Here is a 20,347-nt window from a genome sequence, read left to right on the forward strand (position 1 = left end):
ATAATAAGAGGGGATGGAGAGAATTAGAAATATGGAAAGGAAATATAACACATGGAAAAAATACAAACTAAGACATCTGGAGAAAATACATGAAAGCAGAATGATTCAGGGTGAGAGAGGGAGACTTGGAAAGGAACATGGTTGAAAAAGACACAAGGCTGAAATTGAACAGTAAATCACTAGTTATGAGCTCGCAATGTGATATATAAATGGCATGGAAAGCCATTGCAATATTAGACAGCATTCAGACAGGCACCACATCACAGGCTGGGGATGGGTGTGTATGGGCGGGGGGAAGACTTGTTTTCACTTGTGTTTCTATTGCTCTAGTAAAATGGGGTCTGGTCCCTGCTTGGGGCTCTTGAATACTACTGCAGTGAAAATGATGACAAAAAAAAATCCCCCTACATTTATTCATGGCAACAACCACTATTTACAGAGCTCAGGTGAGAATGCAGCTACATTAGTGCATGAAGCAACTTGGGGCACATCAGTATTCAAAACAGCTCAAACAAGGAAGAGTCCAGAGAAAGGCAGCATAAGTGATGCTGAAGAGCCTGACTGAGGTGGAAAGATTAAAAAAATAAATAAATAGAGGGTCCACTATTTTCTAAAATGGACCTTTGAAAGTCCCTCTTTCTGTCAGCCTGCATTGTGGAAACTCAGTCTCATCACAATTCACTCTGAAATAGCTCAAATTATAATGGTATATGCCAACAAAAATATGTAATATCATCAAGACTTTATGCAGAGACATAACATACAGATACACAGTAAACAGGCTTGAGTGAATGGTTCAACTGACGTCAAACAAGGATGCTGTCTCCCACCTCTGTTGTTAATGGCATTGACATTAATTTCACTGTGAAAAAGGTACAGATATATAAAATGTAAGTGCCAAGTCACCCAACAGCAGGGCATGTGGAGATTTAGGTTCTGCTGACAGTGTAGCTGTCCTAAGTAACTGCTTAACTAACATGCAAATAAAGACCAAAAGACTTCCCAGTGCTACAAACAAAAGATGGAGCTAGTAATGTGTTAAGAACAAACAAATCTAATGAGACCTGAAACAACTCACAACTTGAGCATTTCTTTAGAATGGAAAGTGAGTCAATTTAAATATCACTTCACATGGATAAAGAAGCAGCTGGGAGGCAGGGATATCCAGAAAGAAATAATGTTGTGACCTAACAAACTGGGCAAAAGTGGCCCCTTCCCCGCCCTGTGGCCAGCGCGCTCCCTGCTGCAGCCACTCGCAGCCTGCCTGGGGCTGTCCTGAGCAGGCACAGGCAGCCCCACATGGGGCCCCCACTGCCAGTCTGGGCCCTGCACTGGCTCCAGGTTTGCCCATCGGGGTTGTGTGGTGGTGGCAGCAGCAGCGGCCCCCCCACTTGCCATGCCAGGCAGCATTTGCTGCTGCTGCCTGCCCGGAACTCACGCCATGGTAGGCTGTGGTGAGGCTGCCACTGCCACCTTTGGGCTGCCCAGCACACAAGCTCCAGGTGGGCAGCAGCACCAAACACTGCCTGGCACTGCAAGTCAGGGGGGCTGCTGCTGTTGCCACCACCACACAACCCTGACTGGCAATCCTGGAGCCGGTGCAGAGCCCAGACTGGCAGCAGGGGCAGGTTACAAGCTGGTGCTGAGTGCAGGAGAAAAGTAGCCCCTTGCCCGCCCCGTGCTGCAACCACTCGTAGCCCACATGGGGCTGCCTATTCCTGCTCAGGACAATCCCATGCGGGCTGCAAGCGGCTGCAGCAGAGAGTGCCATCCACGGGGCAGGCAAGGAACCGCTTTTCCCCATGCTCTACATCAGCTCATTCTCTGCCAGTGAGCAGGGGGTCAGGGCTGTGTGCTGCCCCCCCCCACCCCCCCCTCTGCCTGTACCGCAGGACTGGGCGGGCCCTGGGAGTGAGTGGGCACGGGAGCACAGGGCCAGCACCAGTGTCCCAGGGCCAGTGCCAGCAGGACCCAAAGCAGGGTGGCGGGGGTACAGGGTCCTGGCTGGCAGGGACTCTATGGAGCCAGGCCAGCTCCCCCCTCTCCCTGCTGGTGCAGCCCAGCTCAACTCCACAGACCCCTGACAGCCTGCGCTCTGCTCTGGGCCCCACTGGTGTTGGCATTGGTCCCAAGATGATGACCAGGGAGTGGGGTACCTGTCAAGGGGCAGGGCTACCCATGCAGCCCTCGAAAGCTTGCCAAAACTGGGTAAGCAGCCCTCTGCCCAAAATAACTGCCTGCCCCTGTTTTAGATGAAGGTGCTCCAAAGCAGAGTGCCTTCATTAACTTCTGTCAGCATGTGCTAAGAGCAGTGTTGGGTTGATGCAGCCCAGCCCTGCCTCCAGTGTTTTCTAAAGGAATGGGGGTGGGGTTCCCTCCCCTCTCTTTCTCTTCCCATTCTGAAGACTACACTGGAGCTGGGAGTAGATAGAGGGGTGTTTAGAGGAAAGCGGCTGCAGACACAGCCGTTCCATACTGGAGCTCGATTCCCCAACCCCGCTGGATCCAACAGCGAATGTCCGTTGGGTTGGGGGGGAATGCTGTAACTCATGGTGCTTCCTGCAAAGTGTCATGAGTTACAGTGGGGAGCTGCACATGTGTCAGCATCCTTAAAGGCCAAATGAAGAACCATTAATCTGAACGTTACTTTCACCTTGATGTATGGATCTGAAAACTGGAAATCCACCAAAGTTACACACAGGCATTTGGAATCATGGAATTGGAAAGGACCACAGGAGTCACCAAATCCAACTCCCTGCAAGAATAAGCTATCCCTAAAATACCTACAGTGCCTAAATGTCTTTGAAAGTAAATACTAGGAATTAATGGAATTGAATTATAACAAATGGCAACATTTGCCGTAGAGTTAAAAAGCCTCTTATCTCAAAACTCAAAGCAAGGAAGGAAGATAGAACTATTTGAGATATGTCGTTAAAAGCATCTGCCATGACAAGCATGCCACTAGACACCTGGAAGAACCACCAAAATGGATTGTCCAAAAGAATCCCACCGTGATGCAGTACTTAGCAAGGGAAATTTATGGGCCTTTACAATACAAAGGACCTGGAGAAAAAATGTCCCAGGGAGACAGAGGTGGCAGAGCCTTGTTCATGGTCTACATGATATCTGAATGCTTGGGAAGGATTCTGATTCAGTACTTCTGAACTCATTTTCACACATGTAAGTGCTGCAGTACCAGACGCTTTGAAAAGCACCCGGCACTATGTCACTTGCAGTTGTATAAGTGGTGCAATATGTGTCAGCACTGAGAAAATGGTGGTGGCACGCCTTAAACTAAAATACATTGGAGGTGTTTTAGTTCAAAAGCACACCACTGACATTTTCTGCGCATGGACATGCATTTCACTGCTTATACAACTCCACAGGGCGCAGTGCAGTTCAGATCAGCTTGCATGTGGAGCAGACTAGATTAACTGAGTCTACTCCAAAGGAGTGGATCTCCCGCACATCATGGGACAAAAAGGTATGTGTATAAATGCACCAAAAAATGGCAATGTTTGCAAATCTGGGGCAGTAGTATGGTTTCTGAAAGGGTCAACACCAGGCAGAAGAAAGATACTCTGAGAAGATATTTAGAGATGTCCAAGGAGATAGAACTGGGAATAATATAGAAATAAAGGGAAAAAAATCATAACTGAATATCTGGAAATATTCCAAACAATACTATCTGTCAGTGCAAGGTTCAGACACCGAAGAGAACTCCTGTAAGGACTCTCTCTAATGTGATTTACTGTTCACCTGGACAAAGAATTAAAGAATATGCTATCATGTACAATTATGAATTGACCCCCCCTTGAGCACAGATTACATGACCTAATAGGCTTTTTTGCCTGTAATTTCTGTGATTCATGACATCTCAGGCTAGAGAGCAGGATGTATTTTCTTAACAATTAGGTTTGGGTAGTTTTCCAAAGGAGGCCAGATAAATCACTGCACAGTGTTTTGTAGGTAAAAGATCTGCACTGGTGCAGGGATGTAATGGATGGTGGAATAGATCTTTTACTTCTCTTAATTTTCTGATTCCATTAAGGTTCCAGGTTCCTGTTCTTGATGTGTGCTTAAACACTTTTTATTTTCCATTAAAAAAAATGCAGTGAAGGGAAGCTGATTTAATAACTTGTCTCTTTAATTAGAAGAGGCCTTATTTAACATGTTTTGAAATAAGTCAGATTTTGCCAAGTGTAATAAGCCTCTTCTGCAGACTTAACCCTTTCACATATGCCAAATCCTTATGCCCTACAAAATGTATAAAACAATAGCAACAGTAATTTAACTCTGTATTTTAATTTTTTCAGGATCATTCAAGTCTGTGGTAGTTAATATGTGGATAACATAGGGGATAAGGTTAGCTTGTTCTTTAAATATGAAGTACCCATATTGCATTAGGCAATCATCTTTAGACTTTACAAGTTTTTAATCCGTTTTTTCTTCAACTTCCCTCACCCCTCCATTCCCCAAATAATTGTGTGCATGTGGCACTAAATGGCATTTTAAAGCTTCAGATTAATTGCTGCACTTAAACCATCTTATGAAATAACAGCAAATTCTAACATGTCCTATATATTGATAAGCAGCACTTGTCTACCTTAAACTAATCTTGCTCACGTTGCTCAAGCTGTTTTGTTTTTTTTGTTCCTAATGGCATTTTCCCACCAGCACTGAACTTGTTTTCTGGTTGCATATTTTTCCCATGGTACGTTTAAGATGCATCTGTTATGATTATTATGATGCAAAGTGCTAGCTTTTATGAAAATCAGCTTGCAAATTTTGTAGTATAATCCTGTAGCAATTACATAGGTACACTGGCTTATTTCCTTTAACTATAGGCTTTATCCCAAGGTATAAAAAACTACTGCAAGTTTAATGCAGCTAAAGGTAGTAATAAACATTTTATAGATGCATACATTTAACAAAATATCTATTAGCTTGTAATATTTTTTTGTATAAAAAGGTCCAAATTTATAGTTCTAATCTGATGAAAAGGGTGATTTATTTCAAAGTTTTAAAACATCTGAACTACGAAAAGAAAAAAAAAAGGTCTTAATTTTCATTGGTAAATTTTCTGAAAGGCCAGGGAATATTCTGGAACTACAGGGTAGATTGCATACTGGAGCATATCAGCAGAGAGATCAGATAACCATTGATGGCACATTTCATTTTTATACCTGACCAAAGACATTATGAATGAATGGAAGAATTACATGCTATGAGAGGCATCATGGTGCAGTGGGTAGCAGCTGAACTAGTCTACAGGTACCGTGGTAGTCCCAAGTCCAGCATTAACATCCAGTGTAAACATGATGGTGTTTGTTCTTCTATCCAAGCATTTGTGTTCTGTTTAGTTAAATTTAGGGTGACCATAATGAAATCCAGGACATCTCTGACCCTGCCCCCCTGCCCCCAATAAGTCAGCAGCACTGCTGCAGGCAGCAGCAGAGGCTGGTGTGCAGGGGAGCAGGCACAGTCTGGTGAGGAGGCATAGCTACCTGGTGCACTAAGTCACTCTGCCTCCCTGCCAGACTGCGCCCTGAGCCCCTGCCATTCCAGGACTTCTGTTTCAATTTTGACCAACCAGTTGGGACCTGCCTACGAAATCCAGCCAAACCAGGATGTATGGTCACCCTAGTTAAACTTTACTCCTTTGGAGCAGAAACGGTCAGGGCCTTTGGTCAGTAAGGTCTAGATGGGCCAAGCTCTTGAGCTTCCACACCTGGCCTTGATCCCAGGCTAATGCCACCACTCCAGTTCTCTGTAACTGGATTGACTGACTTATTTACTGTCCAAGCCCCCAAGGCCTGGAATAGATTCCCTCCCGAGATGATGCAAGCACCTACTCAGGACACTTTTAAGAAATGTTTGGACGCTTATCTTGCTGGGATCCTTTGACCTTAGCTGACTTCCTGCCCCTGGGACAAGGAGCTGGACTTGATGATCTTCCGAGGTCCCTTCCAGCCCGAATGTCTATGAAATATATGAGAGTGCCACTTAGCCCTTTTAAGTGTGCTTGCAGCCTCAGACTATAGGCACACCTTGACAACAGCCTCAATCTCCTCTGGCAAGCCTCACATTCACAGTTCTCTCTGATTCTCCTGGCTCCTGACTCAGCTTCAGCTTTCCCTGACTTTGCTCTTGGATCTTCCCTGGAACTCAGCACCTGGTTCTATGATTCTCCTGGCTCCTGACCTAGGCTTGCATCCTGGACTATGTCTCCTAGCTCTCCCTCTCAACTTTCCTGGACCTGGTCCCGTGGTGCCTGCTCTACTGTTACAGTCCCCAGCCTGATACCCCAGTAACCTGTACCCGCACCTAACTGACTTCCTAGTTGCTCTTTCAGGACCAAGCCATAGATCCAGCTACCTATGTTCTGGCCAAACCCTCTGTTACCATGTGTTTGTACAGAGCTTTGCACAACCGGGCTTTGTTCTCTAGGCTGGACTACAATAAAAGATGTCCTAACAAACACATTTTTAACTTGTAGATCTGTGTGTAGAAGTGCCACAATATTTCCATCACTTATAAGACAGGGATATTCTTTGAGCTATTAGTAGTCCTAGATTGCATAATAAAGCATGCTTCTCTGGAATAGCTTTTGAATTTCCATTTGCATCAAGACTTGTCAGTGCAATTGCCATGGGTTACTGTCTGACATTTCCATCAAAAGATCTCCAGCTGGAAATGAAGTCAGTTTGTATGACCACAGATGCTTCATGCATTATGTTCTGGAGGCCTGGAGAAGATGACCTAGCATAGGGTTATTAAGGATGGAAGAAAGATCAACCAACTTAATGCCTTTTCGAATGAGACTATACCTAGGGAAAGTCTACTATGTCTTTAGATTTGCAGGAACTTAGAGTCTTGTAAATGCAACAAGAGCCCATTGATTCTGGTGACTTCAGTCAGCTCAGGCTCACCCAACCTCTAATAGGCAGACAACATCCTTTCAAAAAAGGCTTTCTTTCTTAAATGAGTGGACTTCTCTTAAGCCTAGAATTGATCCCATCAACACCCTGTCTTAAAATGGCAAAAAAATATATTATTCTGATAGCCAGCCATTGATGTTTTTCTTTTTTAAGACAAAGACAAACAGATGTTACTGACTAGGAAACCAGATGTCTATCAGTCATCTGCTGAATGAACTTGTATGCCCCCCAATGCTAATTTTTAAGACACAGCCCATTAATAAGAGACACATGTATCAAGGGAGATGCACAGGGGAACACATGTTAATAAACAGCAATAACAGTAAGGTGTTTGTTATTAAAGCTCCACTTATCCAAACACTTGGAGCTAATTGCATCCACCTCCCCATCCCCCAAAGTACAGGCAAAAGACCAGTTTGGGACTGGTGCCTCCCTGGGTTTCCAGTACTAAAAAAGCATAAGGAACCTTCTCATTATAATTTTCCTGTAGAAGCCTGGTGGGGCAGGGGTGAACTCTACACTTGCAGGAGATCGGGGGAAGGCAAAGCTACTGGTTCATACAGTGGCACAGTTTGGGGACTAAGCACACCATTCCCTTCCCCCTGCCGAGGCAGTACAGCTCCACAGTTACTTCCTGGAGTTACTAGAGGCTTTGCCTTTCAGGCAGGAAATGGCCAGTAGAAAGCTAGTGATTTGTCCTGATCACATGATGCTGGTGTGCAGAAACCTTGTTATCCATAGTCCCAGTGCTGTGCTGAAAATAGAAGCCTTCACCACTTTCTACATCGTGAATAGCCAACCTGTGGAATGGGTGCCACAACTGGTATGGGCAGCCTCTGTGTGTGGCACATGGCACTGTGGCAGGGACAGACAGCACAGTATCATAGAACAGGGAACAGAAAGCAGAGCATTCAATCAGGGACACAGCACAAGGCAAGAAGAAGAAAACAAAACTGTAGCTTGGTCAAGGAGCACAGGGAAGGGAGCAGAAAGATGAGCAGCAGATCTGGTAAGGAAAAGAGGACAGAGTAAAACTTGGAGAGAGTGCAGGGATAATTTGCAGCACATCTGCCAAAAAGGTTGGCTCTGCTGTTCTACAGCACCCACCTGCTTTATCCTCTGGCCTGGGGGAACGGGAGTGGAAAGGTTACTTTTGTCCCACCAAACTGTGTTCGTCTTTATCAAATGCTCCCTCACAGTCTGTCCTGCACCAGAGCTAACAGAACAGATTTAATTCCCTGTATCACATGAGGAAATCAACCAATTGCCCTTGAGTCTGTACACTAAACTGAGACTGTAAAGCTCCATGTAACCCAGAGAAGCCAGCAGGCAGTCCTGCTAGAGCAGAGTCAAGAAGGCAGAGATAACATGGCATAAGTAACAGCACCCTTTTGGCTATAGTCAAATGGTTTGAAAGCTATGAAAACAGTGTCTCACAGAAAATAGTTCATTACACAAAACCCTATGAACAGCATGGCCACATGGACCAAGCACTGCACAAGTATTCTCTGGACCTGCCCCTGACCTTATGCAAGTCACATCCCCATTCTGCGCCTCAGTTTCCCCATCTTTAAAATGTTAATGAAGACACTGAGCTCCTGTGTAAATCACTGGGGAACCTAGCGATGTAAAGCTCTGTATTGCAGGAAGGTATGTATGAAGTTCCCATTACTACAACATTTGGGCACTTCCCAACCTTTAGCTTCACAACAGTCTATGAGATAGAAATGACCATTTTTCACATGGGGAACTGAGGCACAGAGTGGGGATGTGACTTGGACAAGGTCACAGAGGAAATCTGTGACAGAGCAGGGACGTGAACCTTCTTCTCAAAGGTCCCACACTAGTGCCTCAGCCACTATGCCATCATTCTTCCTACATGTTACAAGACTGCATTTTGTTCTTATGTCTGGCTATATGGTGGAACCTGAAGGATTTACTCTGTTTGTATGGAAGCCTCATTGTCACTTTACTTGTACAGCTTCCTGAGTGAAGGCTATATAACAAGGAATAGGGTTCCAGAGTGTGTCCTACTGTTAACAGATAGATTTGGGAATTACATACCATACAATAATCAACCCATGGAGGCATATCTTTCTGAGGAACAAGAGCTGGGCACCAACACATGTGCATTTACAGTGTTTCAAAAGGGGATTGTTTCAGAAAGAGAGCAGATGTCAAGGTCTAATTGCTAGGCCAGGAGCAATACAAATGGGCAAAACTGTTCCAACGTTATAACCCTGCTTCATCCAGTGGAAAAGCTAGAGTTGTCTTACTCCATTTGCATCATTCCCAGCTTGTCCACACACAACAGTTAGAATGTAAAAGCTTCTGCCCTTTTGAAATGGCTCCAAATGTATGAGTGTCCTTATCCTTAATGACAGCTTAGAGGCAGTAGAGGTGTTAAGCACTTGTTTCCTTCAAATCTCTTCATTTTTTCATTTGGGTGCAGAGCAGCTCTGTGACTCACATTTCTTTGAAGTGATCTGCAACCTCAATGACCTGGCACATTCATCAACTGTAGGTAGGTATCAACAGGAGAAACACACACACACACACACACACACACACACACACTTTAAAAAATGACTACAGTTTAAATACATCTAGAAAAAATACACTCCCTTGGCAATACTGTTTCTCTGTAAAACACTTGTACTGAATGCACCCATACCTCAGACAAGGGTGAACCACAAGGTTATCTTCAGCTGACCTATCCCGGAGTATGACTGCAGTTATTTTAAGCCAGCTACCATTGTGCAGGAACAGTTCTCAAGTAAGTTACAGGGAATTTTACCCAGCCAATTGACAAGTGATTTTCTGCCTTTGTCCTCACTCTAACCAGCTGTGCCCAGCTGCTGCAGCAAGTGTAATATGTTGATGTTAAAAGAGCTGCCAGTCTTGCATTTCTATCTTGCATGGTTTCTGTCATGCCTGACAAAGTCGTAATATATATTTTAATGCTGTGTTTCAAATTCTCTTTAGGAATATCAATAAAAACAAAAGTAAACAAAGGAGTGACATTGAAAAAAACATTCATAAGGTCCTATGATACCATAAAAGTGTCTGTGGTGACATCTCAGTAGTCCTGGTAGCAGTGCTGAACTGTTCTACGTCTTTAACTTTGCATAGTTAGTACAGAAGACACTATGTGCCAAGCAGGGCCAAAGTCTCTTGGTGTATCTGAGCCCTTGCTCTTCTCCAGAGTTGCCTGAAACTCATCAGAAACCTGTTCTTCCTTACAGATGGCCAGATGTGCTCAGACAACATTGAACGAGCTCCGCCTTTTACCTGTTCTAGGATAAAACCTCAACTGAGGGCTCCATCCTAAAACACAGAACCCCACTGAGAAGCACTTATACAGTAAACTACCTCAGATTCAAAAGAACTGCTAACATAAGCTGAGTCCCACTTGCGTGAGTAGAGGTCACATACTCTGGCCCAAAGCAAATGCCTCTGTGCAGGTCAATAGGGCTAATCACAGGCCAGATTCTGCCTGTCTTTGCAGTGAGAATACAACACAGGGGGAAGATGTGAAGATCCTTCCCTTCTTCACACAGACAGCAGCAAGGCTGGGCACAGTGACAAAGCAAAGAAGGAGAAACCAAGGGAGCTGGGCAGGTTCTTCAGGGGGCAGGAAGTCACACAACACAAAGAAATGTGGCAGAAGGTTTTCAGCCCATACACTGCTGTGATCTATACCCAAGCAAAGCAGACTTCTCCTAATGCTTCCTATCCCTGTGGCCCACAAGCCCAGACTATGCCTTGATGGCACAGTCAGGTACACACATGCAAGGACTGTAGCATTGAGATCTAAGCCAGGTCTGCAAAACACTGAAGAAGAGATGTAATCTCCACAGTTGGCCTGCTTAGGTAGACAGCTCTTACTTCTTCATCTCATTTAGCAGCTAGACATACTTTGAGCCAAACAGCCCTTGAACAAATCACACACAGCTCCAGATAAAGTCAATGGGAGCAGCACATGAATTACCAATGGCAGAATTATGCCAGGCAGGTTCTATAACTAGAATGGCCTTTGGATAACAAGTTTGTTAAGCTTTATCTCTTCACTGAGACAAAACTGAATGGCATTAGCCCTTCCTCCCTCCTAATGTATCTGTAGCCCATATCTTTGCAGTGCCTACCTTAACTTCCACATGTGCCATCAGGACAGCAAAGTTGGTTAGATGATTACAGGAACATGTAGTGTGTGTCTTATTTGTTGTCAGGAGCCGACATCCTTGCGTCGACCAATAACCTGTCATTGTGCGCTTTGAATAGCTCCAGAATGAACAGTTAGGGTTGAAATTTTCTTCTGACTGCTGCGGGGAAGAAATGAATAAATGCAGTAAAAATTGTAAGGCTTCAAAGATTTCTAGATGCACTCTCTTTTCCCAGAACCACTTTGTAACTATCACCCTTTAATTTCACATAAACAATTAGCCACAGTTTATATGTCAAGTATTAGTTGTATATGCCAGAGAAAGTTAGATTGTTGCTGCTGTCTTTGTTAATGCAAACTTAGTTCTTTGTTCTTGATTAATTTCATCCACAGATGTAAGTCAACCCCTCAGAACAAGATTGCTTCATTTGCATTGCATTGCAGAGCAGAGAAATTAATTGCTTTAAGCAATCAACTTTTGCACTGACTCTGCTTGGCTACTGGAGGGCTAGCTGTCCTCATCCAGGGTAATTCCATTTCCTCTAATATCCCCTGCCACCAGGATAAAATAATATTATGGGCTATTTTAATATATTGGTAGTTTTTAATCACGGAATGACTTGTGTTAGCAATTGAATGATGAGACTTCTACACAGTGTCCCTTTCCCTAGCCTGATTAGTATAATGTAAAAGAGGCATTATCCATATAAAAACATTAAGCACAAAGGCAGTAACAAATACATAACTCAAAGTTTGATCTAGGACTGCTTGGGCACTGTAGGCTGCCCAGCTTGAGGACTTCTGCTGCAGTTGTTTTAGAAATAAAATGAAAAACCATTTAAATATGAAGTTTCACAGACCCGCCATGCCCCCTTACCTTGATGTGCTTGACAGCAAACACCACAGGATCTGCTAGATAAACTTTAGTGCTGAACTCTTTGTTTATTGCTGCCGTAATGACAGGGGAGTTAACTATGACAGAGTGATTGGTTGACATGGCCTCTGTTCCTAACTTCATGCTGGCATTCTCCGTGGAGAGATATGGACCCAGGTTGTTATACAGCACAAAAGCCACCCTGATTTCACCTACAAAGTACAGAGATAAGTTAGAAATCATACCAATCCAGCTCAAAGGGTTGTGTTCAAGATAATAGTTCTTTCTTATAAGAAAAATGCTCTTTCTGTTACAACTTCCTCCTCCCTACCTGTGCTGTTGAAACCAAAGCTGTGTTTTGGGGCTTACGACCCTAGTTTCTAAAGAAGTATCCTATCAGGCTATGTATGACTGCATTTGCCGCATCTCATGAATGGAGCTCAAGCTCATGAAAGCTTATTTCTCTCTTACTTAGTTAGTGTGTAAGGTGCATCTCTACCTTGCCTTTTGACTGACTTCAGACTAGCACAGCTCCCTGCATATACAAGGATATTTTCAGTAAATAAAAGTATTGATGTCTTGCACATATAAATCAGTTTCCACTCCCACTTCAAATACCAGAGCTCCATTTAGCCAACTAGATTGCCCATGGGTGGGGAGAGCATACCTTGATTACTTAATACTACCCTCTGTAGTAGTCCTGAGTAGCATTGTATTAGAATTGGTGAGAAAAAGGTAGAGAGCGCTGGGATGAGCAAATGGACGAAGTCCTGGCTTAAGATACCAGTGTGAGTATTCTGCTCCATGGGAAAAAAAGGTAAGGAAGTCTCTTCCCCTCATGGCAAAAGATGTGGTACTAAGAACTGCATACCCTTCTCTGTTAGACACCTGCACATCTGTAGGACACAATGGATCATGACAGTCTAGCCCAACATGAAAAACATAATGAGAAAATAAAGGCTATTACCTATTTCCAAAAGAAGAGTGGGGTGGAGCAAGGAACGGGGGAAGGTGAAAAGATTTTAAAATTTCCATCAAGACTAAAGCTTTACGAGCACTTGTGGTGCTCTGGTGAGGTGCCTGATGACTGGAAAAGGGCCAATGTGGTCCCCATTTTCAAAAAAGGGAGGAAAGAGGACCCAGGAAACTATAGGCCCGTTAGTCTTACCTTGGTCCTGGGGAAGCTCTTTGAGAAAATTATCCAGGAGCACATCTGCGAGGGGCCAGCAGGGGAGTTTATGCTTAGGGGCAACCAACACGGGTTCATTAGAGGCAGATCCTGTCAGACCAACCTGGTGGCTTTCTATGACCAGGTCACAAAAGCCTTGGATGCAGGTGTCATAGTGGACGTAGTCTTCCTGGACCTTAGGAAGGCCTTTGCCACTGTCTCTCACCCCATCCACATTAAAAAATTAGGCGTTTGTGGTGTCAACGCCTACACAGTCAGATGGGTTGCAAATTGGCTGGAGGGTCGTACCCAGAGAGTGGTCATGGACAGGTTATTTTCAACCTAGAGAGATGTGGGCAGTGGGATTCCCCAGGGCTCGGTCCTCGGGCCCGCACTGTTCAATTTTGTCATTGGCAATTTGGATGAGGGGGTGAAAAGCACCTTGTTCTAGTTTGCAGATGACACTAAGATGTGGGGAGAAGTGAGCACGCTAGAAGAGAGGGACAGGATACAACTAGTTCTCGACAGGTTACAGAGGTGGGTGGATGAGAATAGGATGGGTTTCAATATGGACAAGGGCAAGGTGTTGCACCTGGGGAGGAAGAATCAGCAGCATACCTACAGGCTGGGGAACTCCCTTCTCATCAGCACAGAGGCAGAGAAAGATCTTGGAATCACTATTGATTGCAAGATGAACATGGGCTGCCAATGTGGGGACGTGGTCAGGAAGGCTAACCGCACCTTGTCATGCATCCATAGATGCATCACGAGCAGGTCCAAGAAGGTGATCCTCCCCCTCTATGCAACACTGGTCAGGCCACAGTTGGAGTACTGCATCCAGTTCTGGGCGCTGCACTTCAGGAGGGATGTGGACAGCATTGAGAGGGTCCAGAGAAGGGCCACGCGCTTGATTAGGGGGCAGCAGGGCAGGCCCTACGAGGAGAAGCTAAGGGACCTGAGCCTGTTCAACCTACACAAAAGAAGGCTGAGAGAGGATCTGGTGGCCGCCTATAAACTTGCCAAGGGGGACCAGCAGGCAATGGGAGAGTCCCTGTTCCCCCGAGCACTACCGGGAGTAACAAGGAACAACAGCCATAAGTTGACTGAGAGTAGATTCAGGCTAGATATCAGAAGGCACTACTTCACAGTCAGGTCAGCTAGGAGCTGGAACCAACTCCCAAGGGAAGTGGTGCTCCCTTCTACCCTGGGGGTCTTCAAAAGGAGGCTAGACAGCCACCTAGCTGGGGTCATTTGACCCCAGCATCCTTTCCTGCCCATGGCAGGGGGTCGGACTGGATGATCTCCTTAGGTCCCTTCTGACCCTACCAACTATGAAACTATAATTTTTGAGCAATCTGCCACTACCACCCAGCCCCATCTCATGTATATTTTTTTTCCTAAAAAACCCCACAAAAGAATCCATTTTATTTTTCAACCAGATTTTCTCCCTTTCCATATAATCCCATTGCTAGGGATGTTTCATAAAACCCACACTACCAGCAAATTGGTTCTTAACAGAAGCAATCCACTTTACCGCTTTTTTGCACATTACTGCAAAGACTATAAAATAGGAAATGGAGTGAGATTCGTTTTCTTTTATAATTATTGTTTTTTTTTTAATCATGTCCAATGCTAAGGAAGATACAGAATCAATTATATGTTACACAACACGTGATTTAAATGAGGGAGTCAGACTGAAGAAATTCACTGCTGGGATAATAACAATACCTTGCTCTTATACAGTATTTTTCATCAGTTGGTCTCAATGCATTTTATGAAAAAGAGGTCAGTATCATTATGAAGGGGGAAAGGAAATGCAGAGCCTATTTTATGAGAGGAGACTAAGAGACATGCTTGTGTAACACAGCAAAAGGCTGTGAAAGGAGATGGCTGGTGTCTGTAAATATTTCAAAGGGGCAAACATGAGAGAGGGAGAAGAGCTATTTAACCTGAAGACAAAGCTGGCATGAGAACAAGTGGGGATAAATTAGCCATGCATAAATTTAAGCTGGAAACCAGAGAAAGGCTTGCAACCATTAAAGGTTCTAGAACATCCCTGCAACAGAAATACTTAGCCTTTTGCTCCCTCTTCTCCTAAGGTGGAGCTTGATAAGATTAATGTTGAACTATGGGGTTGCCTACCATAACCTTTCGGTTGAGCATGAAAATCCAGGAAGCTGCTTCCTGTCCTGTGGTTCTATTAGCTATTGCTTATGTATGGGGAAACTGAGGCATAAAGGGAAATGAGCTGCCCAGTTTCACCCAGCAAGACCGTAGCAGAACCACATCTAGAAACCAGGTCTCCTGAGTCCCAGTCCAATAGACTGTCCTCCAGGCTAAACAGCTACAACCACAGTGAGGTCAATTTAGTGGTAACCAGCTGTGTCCTTAAGTCCCTTGAACTGCAAACAGTAACAAGATCTTATTTGAAGCTTGCAATTTTTCAGTTAAAATAACCACAGCAAAACAGAAACTTCTTTCTAGGTGTATCTACATGAGACATTTACTGAGGAGCTGCCTAGTTAGCACCGCAGTAAAGTCTCAAATCTACCCGTGCAACCCTATTAGGCTGCAGGATGCTAATGAACTCAGCTGTAGGTTAGTACCCGTACATACAAGTATTATTCTGCAGCGGAGTTCTTCAATGTGCAGCAATGCACATGTAGATGCTGACAGGGCTGGCTGAGGCATGAGGGTGCTTCAGTGTAGGGGCTGTCTGCTGGCTAGCCCCACACTAGAGCACCCTTTTGCCCTAGCCAGTCCCCTGAAGCATGTTGAGCTGGGTCAGAGCAGCCCCAGGTTGGCAGGCTAACCCCACTGGTCCCCTGCCAGCTGCAGCTGCCCTACCCCAGCTCAAACTGCTGTTGTCCTGGGCACACGTCAAAATGCTGCAACTGGAAGCAATAACCTCTAGCATGGTATGCACTGGAGTTTAGTCATTCGCATTAATTTCATGTGCCCTTTAATATCAATTTCCTAGTGATTTTTTTCAATGTCTCATGCTTTGGGAGGGAAGGCAGTTCATGAATGCATAAGGTTATTACTACTGCTTCCAAATATATACAAATTAAAGCCATGTATGTCTATTGATTTTAATAGACCATAGATGATTTACACCAGCTAAAGATCTGGCCCTTTGATGAACCTATGTGCTACTGCTTTCAAAGAGCAGCTAACAAGGGCAGACAAATCTCTGAAATGTTTGCGGGGGGGTTGACTTGGGACACAGCTGCTATCTTGCTATCTACTATCCTTCTCTATAGTGATGGCTGTTCTCACATTAGGAAAGCACAGTGACAATCAGACTTTAAGAAGCTAATCAAGTCAGCTGCAAGGAAAAAAAAAATACTGCCAAGTAGTTTGCAGCAAGAAAATCTGGGAATAGTGAAAAAATACAGAGTTCTGAATTTTATCCTAGACATAGGTTTTCACATCACAACAGTGCTGGTGAGTCCATATTCTACACTGGTCAGAATGCCTTGACCACCCTCAGGAACATGGATTTTTCCTTCCTTGCATCTAAAGCTTTCTTTAAAAATTTCTTCTGTTAAAAGTTTCTTGATCTTGACAGAGTCCTAAAGGCCATGTGTGTATGGTGAAATGCCATACCCCTGAAGTCTACTGGAGCTTTGCCACTGACTTGAAGGGAGACAAGAATTTACTCCTTGTCTCTAGAATAAACATTCCTTTTCCATTGTACATTTTAGTGGTGAAATCCTGTTGCCAGTACAGTGGGTGACAAAATACCATTATTTTGCTGCAAGTTCAAGATTTATTGAAAACCATTGTCTTTAGGATTCTTAACAGTTTTACCTCTATTGCCCAGCTTCAAAATTGTCCTATTACTGTATATTTTGCCTACTTTACAGCTATCAAAGTATGTATTATACCACTTTCCCCTACATATAGGCTAATGTTTAAAAGCAACCCCCATAGAACATACACTCATTACAGAACAATAAAGTAAATGAGTGGAGTATTTACTTTAATGGATCTCATAAATAGGAATTTGTCAGGCCCATTAGTACAAACAGAGCCTGGCAGTCCCTGGTTTGGTCTACAGTGGATCTATAGAGATAGATCAACCCATGTTTCTGCTCAAATTACTGAACTAGAAATAAATGGCTTGGCAGCTTAAAGACAGTTCACATATAACATCATCTTTAATTCATATTATATCAAGAGGCTCGTAAGCTTTAGAGAGAAAAGCATTGACGACTTGAATTCATAACTTTTAATCACCTCTTTCTGGTGTGTTGGCTTTTTGTGTTATCATTGTTTGCTGTTGTTTCCCCCTGCTTTCCTTCAATGTTTGCACTGTGCAGCACTTTGAAACAGTTTTTCAAGCAAGCCTTTTATCCTATGTAAAATTTCCCACTGCAGACAACAGATGCTAACTAACCATCTATGCTCAGTACTATCCCACACTGGCAACAATGTTTAAGAAACCAGGGCACACTGACAGACCCTTGGCACTCCCAAAGATTGACAGTCACTTGGCAATAAAACAGATTTCCAATCAGCCAATTTAGCATGAAGTCAAGGGCATGGGACAATTAATATTCAACATGCTTCCTGCATCATAAACGCTATAGGTGCTCAAAAGTGAAAACAAAAAAAAATAATTCAAGATATCTAAGCAAAGGAGCAGAAAAGATTTGTAAGGGGTTGGAACATCAGAGAGTCATGAACATGACTTTGGTACCATTATAAAATTAATTCATATGCACCCACATCAACTCGTTCCCCCCAACATGCCTGATTATCAGCTATTACGGGGTTTGGCATGATAAGTTTTGTGTATAAGACACTTCTGTTTTGCTGTAGCACAGAGTTTATTTGCACTTCTAAGCAGAAGAAACAAATCTGAGAGCTGCACATTGACCACATGAATACAGACTTCAGCTTCTGGTGAATTTGCAATGTCTGGGTAGCAAATAAAAGGAACTGGGTAAGGCCTTATAGGTTTTTTTTTTTTTTACTTCCTCAGATGTTATGAAGCAAGAGCAAAGAGAGAAAAGGACAAAAATGTATTTCTCAGCTGAGCAAATCAAAGTGATACTATATATGAAGGTGCATTCATTATAATGTTATAAAAAACTAGTTTACTAAATAGGTAATCAATTGTTATGGCATCCAACAATTCAAAAGTTGCTTCTGATTTTTCCATATCTACCATATTTACTCAAATGTATGACAACCCTGAATATAAGATGACACCCAAATACTTAGATTCTGTATATGAAAAATGTATAAATTTGTTAACATTTTCCAGGTATTATTATTATTGGAGGTTTGCCTTTAATTTGTTCCCCTCCCATGATTACCTACTTATATATAGTACAACATATAAATGATATTAATCCAAAACAAAAAGGCTTAGTGATCTACCATGTAGTTCACTGGGCTGGGCCCAAGCAAAGTCAACCGCATTTCAAGCCATGGTAACCCCACACCTCAGAATTGCTCCAGATACTCCCCACAAAGGATCCAGGTGCTAAGTAGTGCCCCACTCATGACTGGGACCAGGTGTTCTTGTCACAAGTCCTGGGATCCTCCAAAAATGTATATGTAAATGAGGCACAGGGAAACCTGGTCCAGCTCCACCTCATGAAGGATGAGGCCACACTAATCAGATGTGACGGACTGAGGGATGGGATAACAGAGCAGTTCTGGGTGAACCATTTGGGGCCCTATTTGGTGATATTTGCCAGACATTTACAGCTGGTGAAAAAAAAGGAATCATTGAAATAGGAAAGAAAGGTGCAAACCAGTTGTGGGAGAGAAGAGGACATTGAAATGTATTCAGTGTAGCTTGACCTGAAAAAGAGTTGGTGCTGAGGGGGACTGCATGCAATGAACACTACCATATACCTTACTCAGCTGGGCTACCCTAACCTATCCTTGTGTTATGTTTTTATCAGTATGTTTGCCTAATATGGGCTATATGTTTTATAGTCCTGCTCAGTGTTGGCTGCATTTGATCAAATTCATAGCAGGTTTCCATTACTGAGCACATGCTGCTTTTGGCAGCAGTTTAATGATAGAAAATCTATTTAATGAGGTTTTCTTGTATGTGAATATAAGTCAAGAGGCTTTTTCCTCTATGCTGACTGGGGCAGCGGTGGGGGGAGGGACCTTGTCTTGTCTTGCATTTGAGTAAATATGGTACTTGTATTGAGGGAGCTTTGGTGCAGGGACTATCTTGCTATTTGGTGTTTGTAGAACTCCTGGCATATTGGAATCCTGGGCCACATCTGGGACTGTGCAGTGCTATTACAACACAAATAATCAGGAAATTAAGCACATAAATAAATGTCTAGAAGGTTACACCTTCTTCTGATGTTTTGTAACCATCTACAACACATTCTTCTCACATCTATAACATGCTTAAAATATCTAGGAATCGTTTATTAGCTCTTAACAAACTGTTTCTCAATGTAACTGTAATACAAAGCATTAACTAACTCAAAAGATACATAAAGCAACACAACGTTGCACTTACCATTTCGACCATTTTGTTTCAATGTATTTGCTGATAGCTGGATCGAGCTCCCATGACCCATGTTCTGTGGAAATTTCAAATCTTCCAAATTTCCATCTGTGCTTAGTCTTGCAACTTCCAATTCTGTTTGCAAGAGACAAGTGATCACTGGGTTACAACATGGAGAATAACCACCGCTAAAATAGTCACAGTATACAGACATCATGGCCCCAACACCATTTTCGCAATAAAATGTAAACATAGGAAACAGTATGGAGTGTTGCGTGTTAGATTCTGCATTTAACTTTCACTTATTTTCCATGTCTTTACCCTGCAGAAAGGCTTAGATTTTTTTTTTAATGTAAATAAAATCTACTCCTAGTTTGTGGAAATAAGCGCCCAAGGATACTCAGGACAATGGTAAAAGTGAAAATCTGAAAGTGTTGGTATTTTGCCACTGGCTCTTGGTACATTCTGTAGATTTTATCAATACTCAGTATCTGTTGTCACAGAAGTTAAAATAGAGCTATTATCATTTAATATGCAGATGGTGACAGGGCTGGTGTTTTCCAGCATGCTTGATTTTTTTTAAATTAAAATCAACACTCAGCTAAATAAAGCCACATATTTATATTCAATTGAGCAAAACAGTATTAAGCATGATGAGGAACAAAGTTCTTGTGAACTGTTCTCACTGCTATCATAGGTGTATTAGGCA

The 20,347-nt window shown here is 43.3% G+C and overlaps 1 protein-coding gene across 12 annotated transcripts in view; it reads right to left on the reverse strand.

Annotated features, from left to right (window-relative positions):
* Positions 1 to 20,347, reverse strand: part of ADGRL3 (adhesion G protein-coupled receptor L3) — a 904,177-nt gene that overhangs the window by 123,357 nt on the left and 760,473 nt on the right. For 11 of the 12 annotated variants that reach the window (XM_059722208.1, XM_059722203.1, XM_059722197.1 and 8 more), the window contains 3 exons: positions 19,651 to 19,773; positions 11,981 to 12,189; positions 11,087 to 11,263 (listed from right to left, as the gene is read on the reverse strand). In XM_059722208.1, coding sequence (XP_059578191.1) covers positions 11,087 to 11,263; positions 11,981 to 12,189; positions 19,651 to 19,773 — 509 coding nt within the window. The remainder of the gene's footprint in view (positions 1 to 11,086; positions 11,264 to 11,980; positions 12,190 to 19,650; positions 19,774 to 20,347) is intronic. The other variant, XM_059722204.1, reaches the window with a different exon arrangement.

Source organism: Alligator mississippiensis, chromosome 2 (assembly GCF_030867095.1).
Source record: "Alligator mississippiensis isolate rAllMis1 chromosome 2, rAllMis1, whole genome shotgun sequence".
Classification (NCBI taxonomy): domain Eukaryota; kingdom Metazoa; phylum Chordata; order Crocodylia; family Alligatoridae; genus Alligator; species Alligator mississippiensis.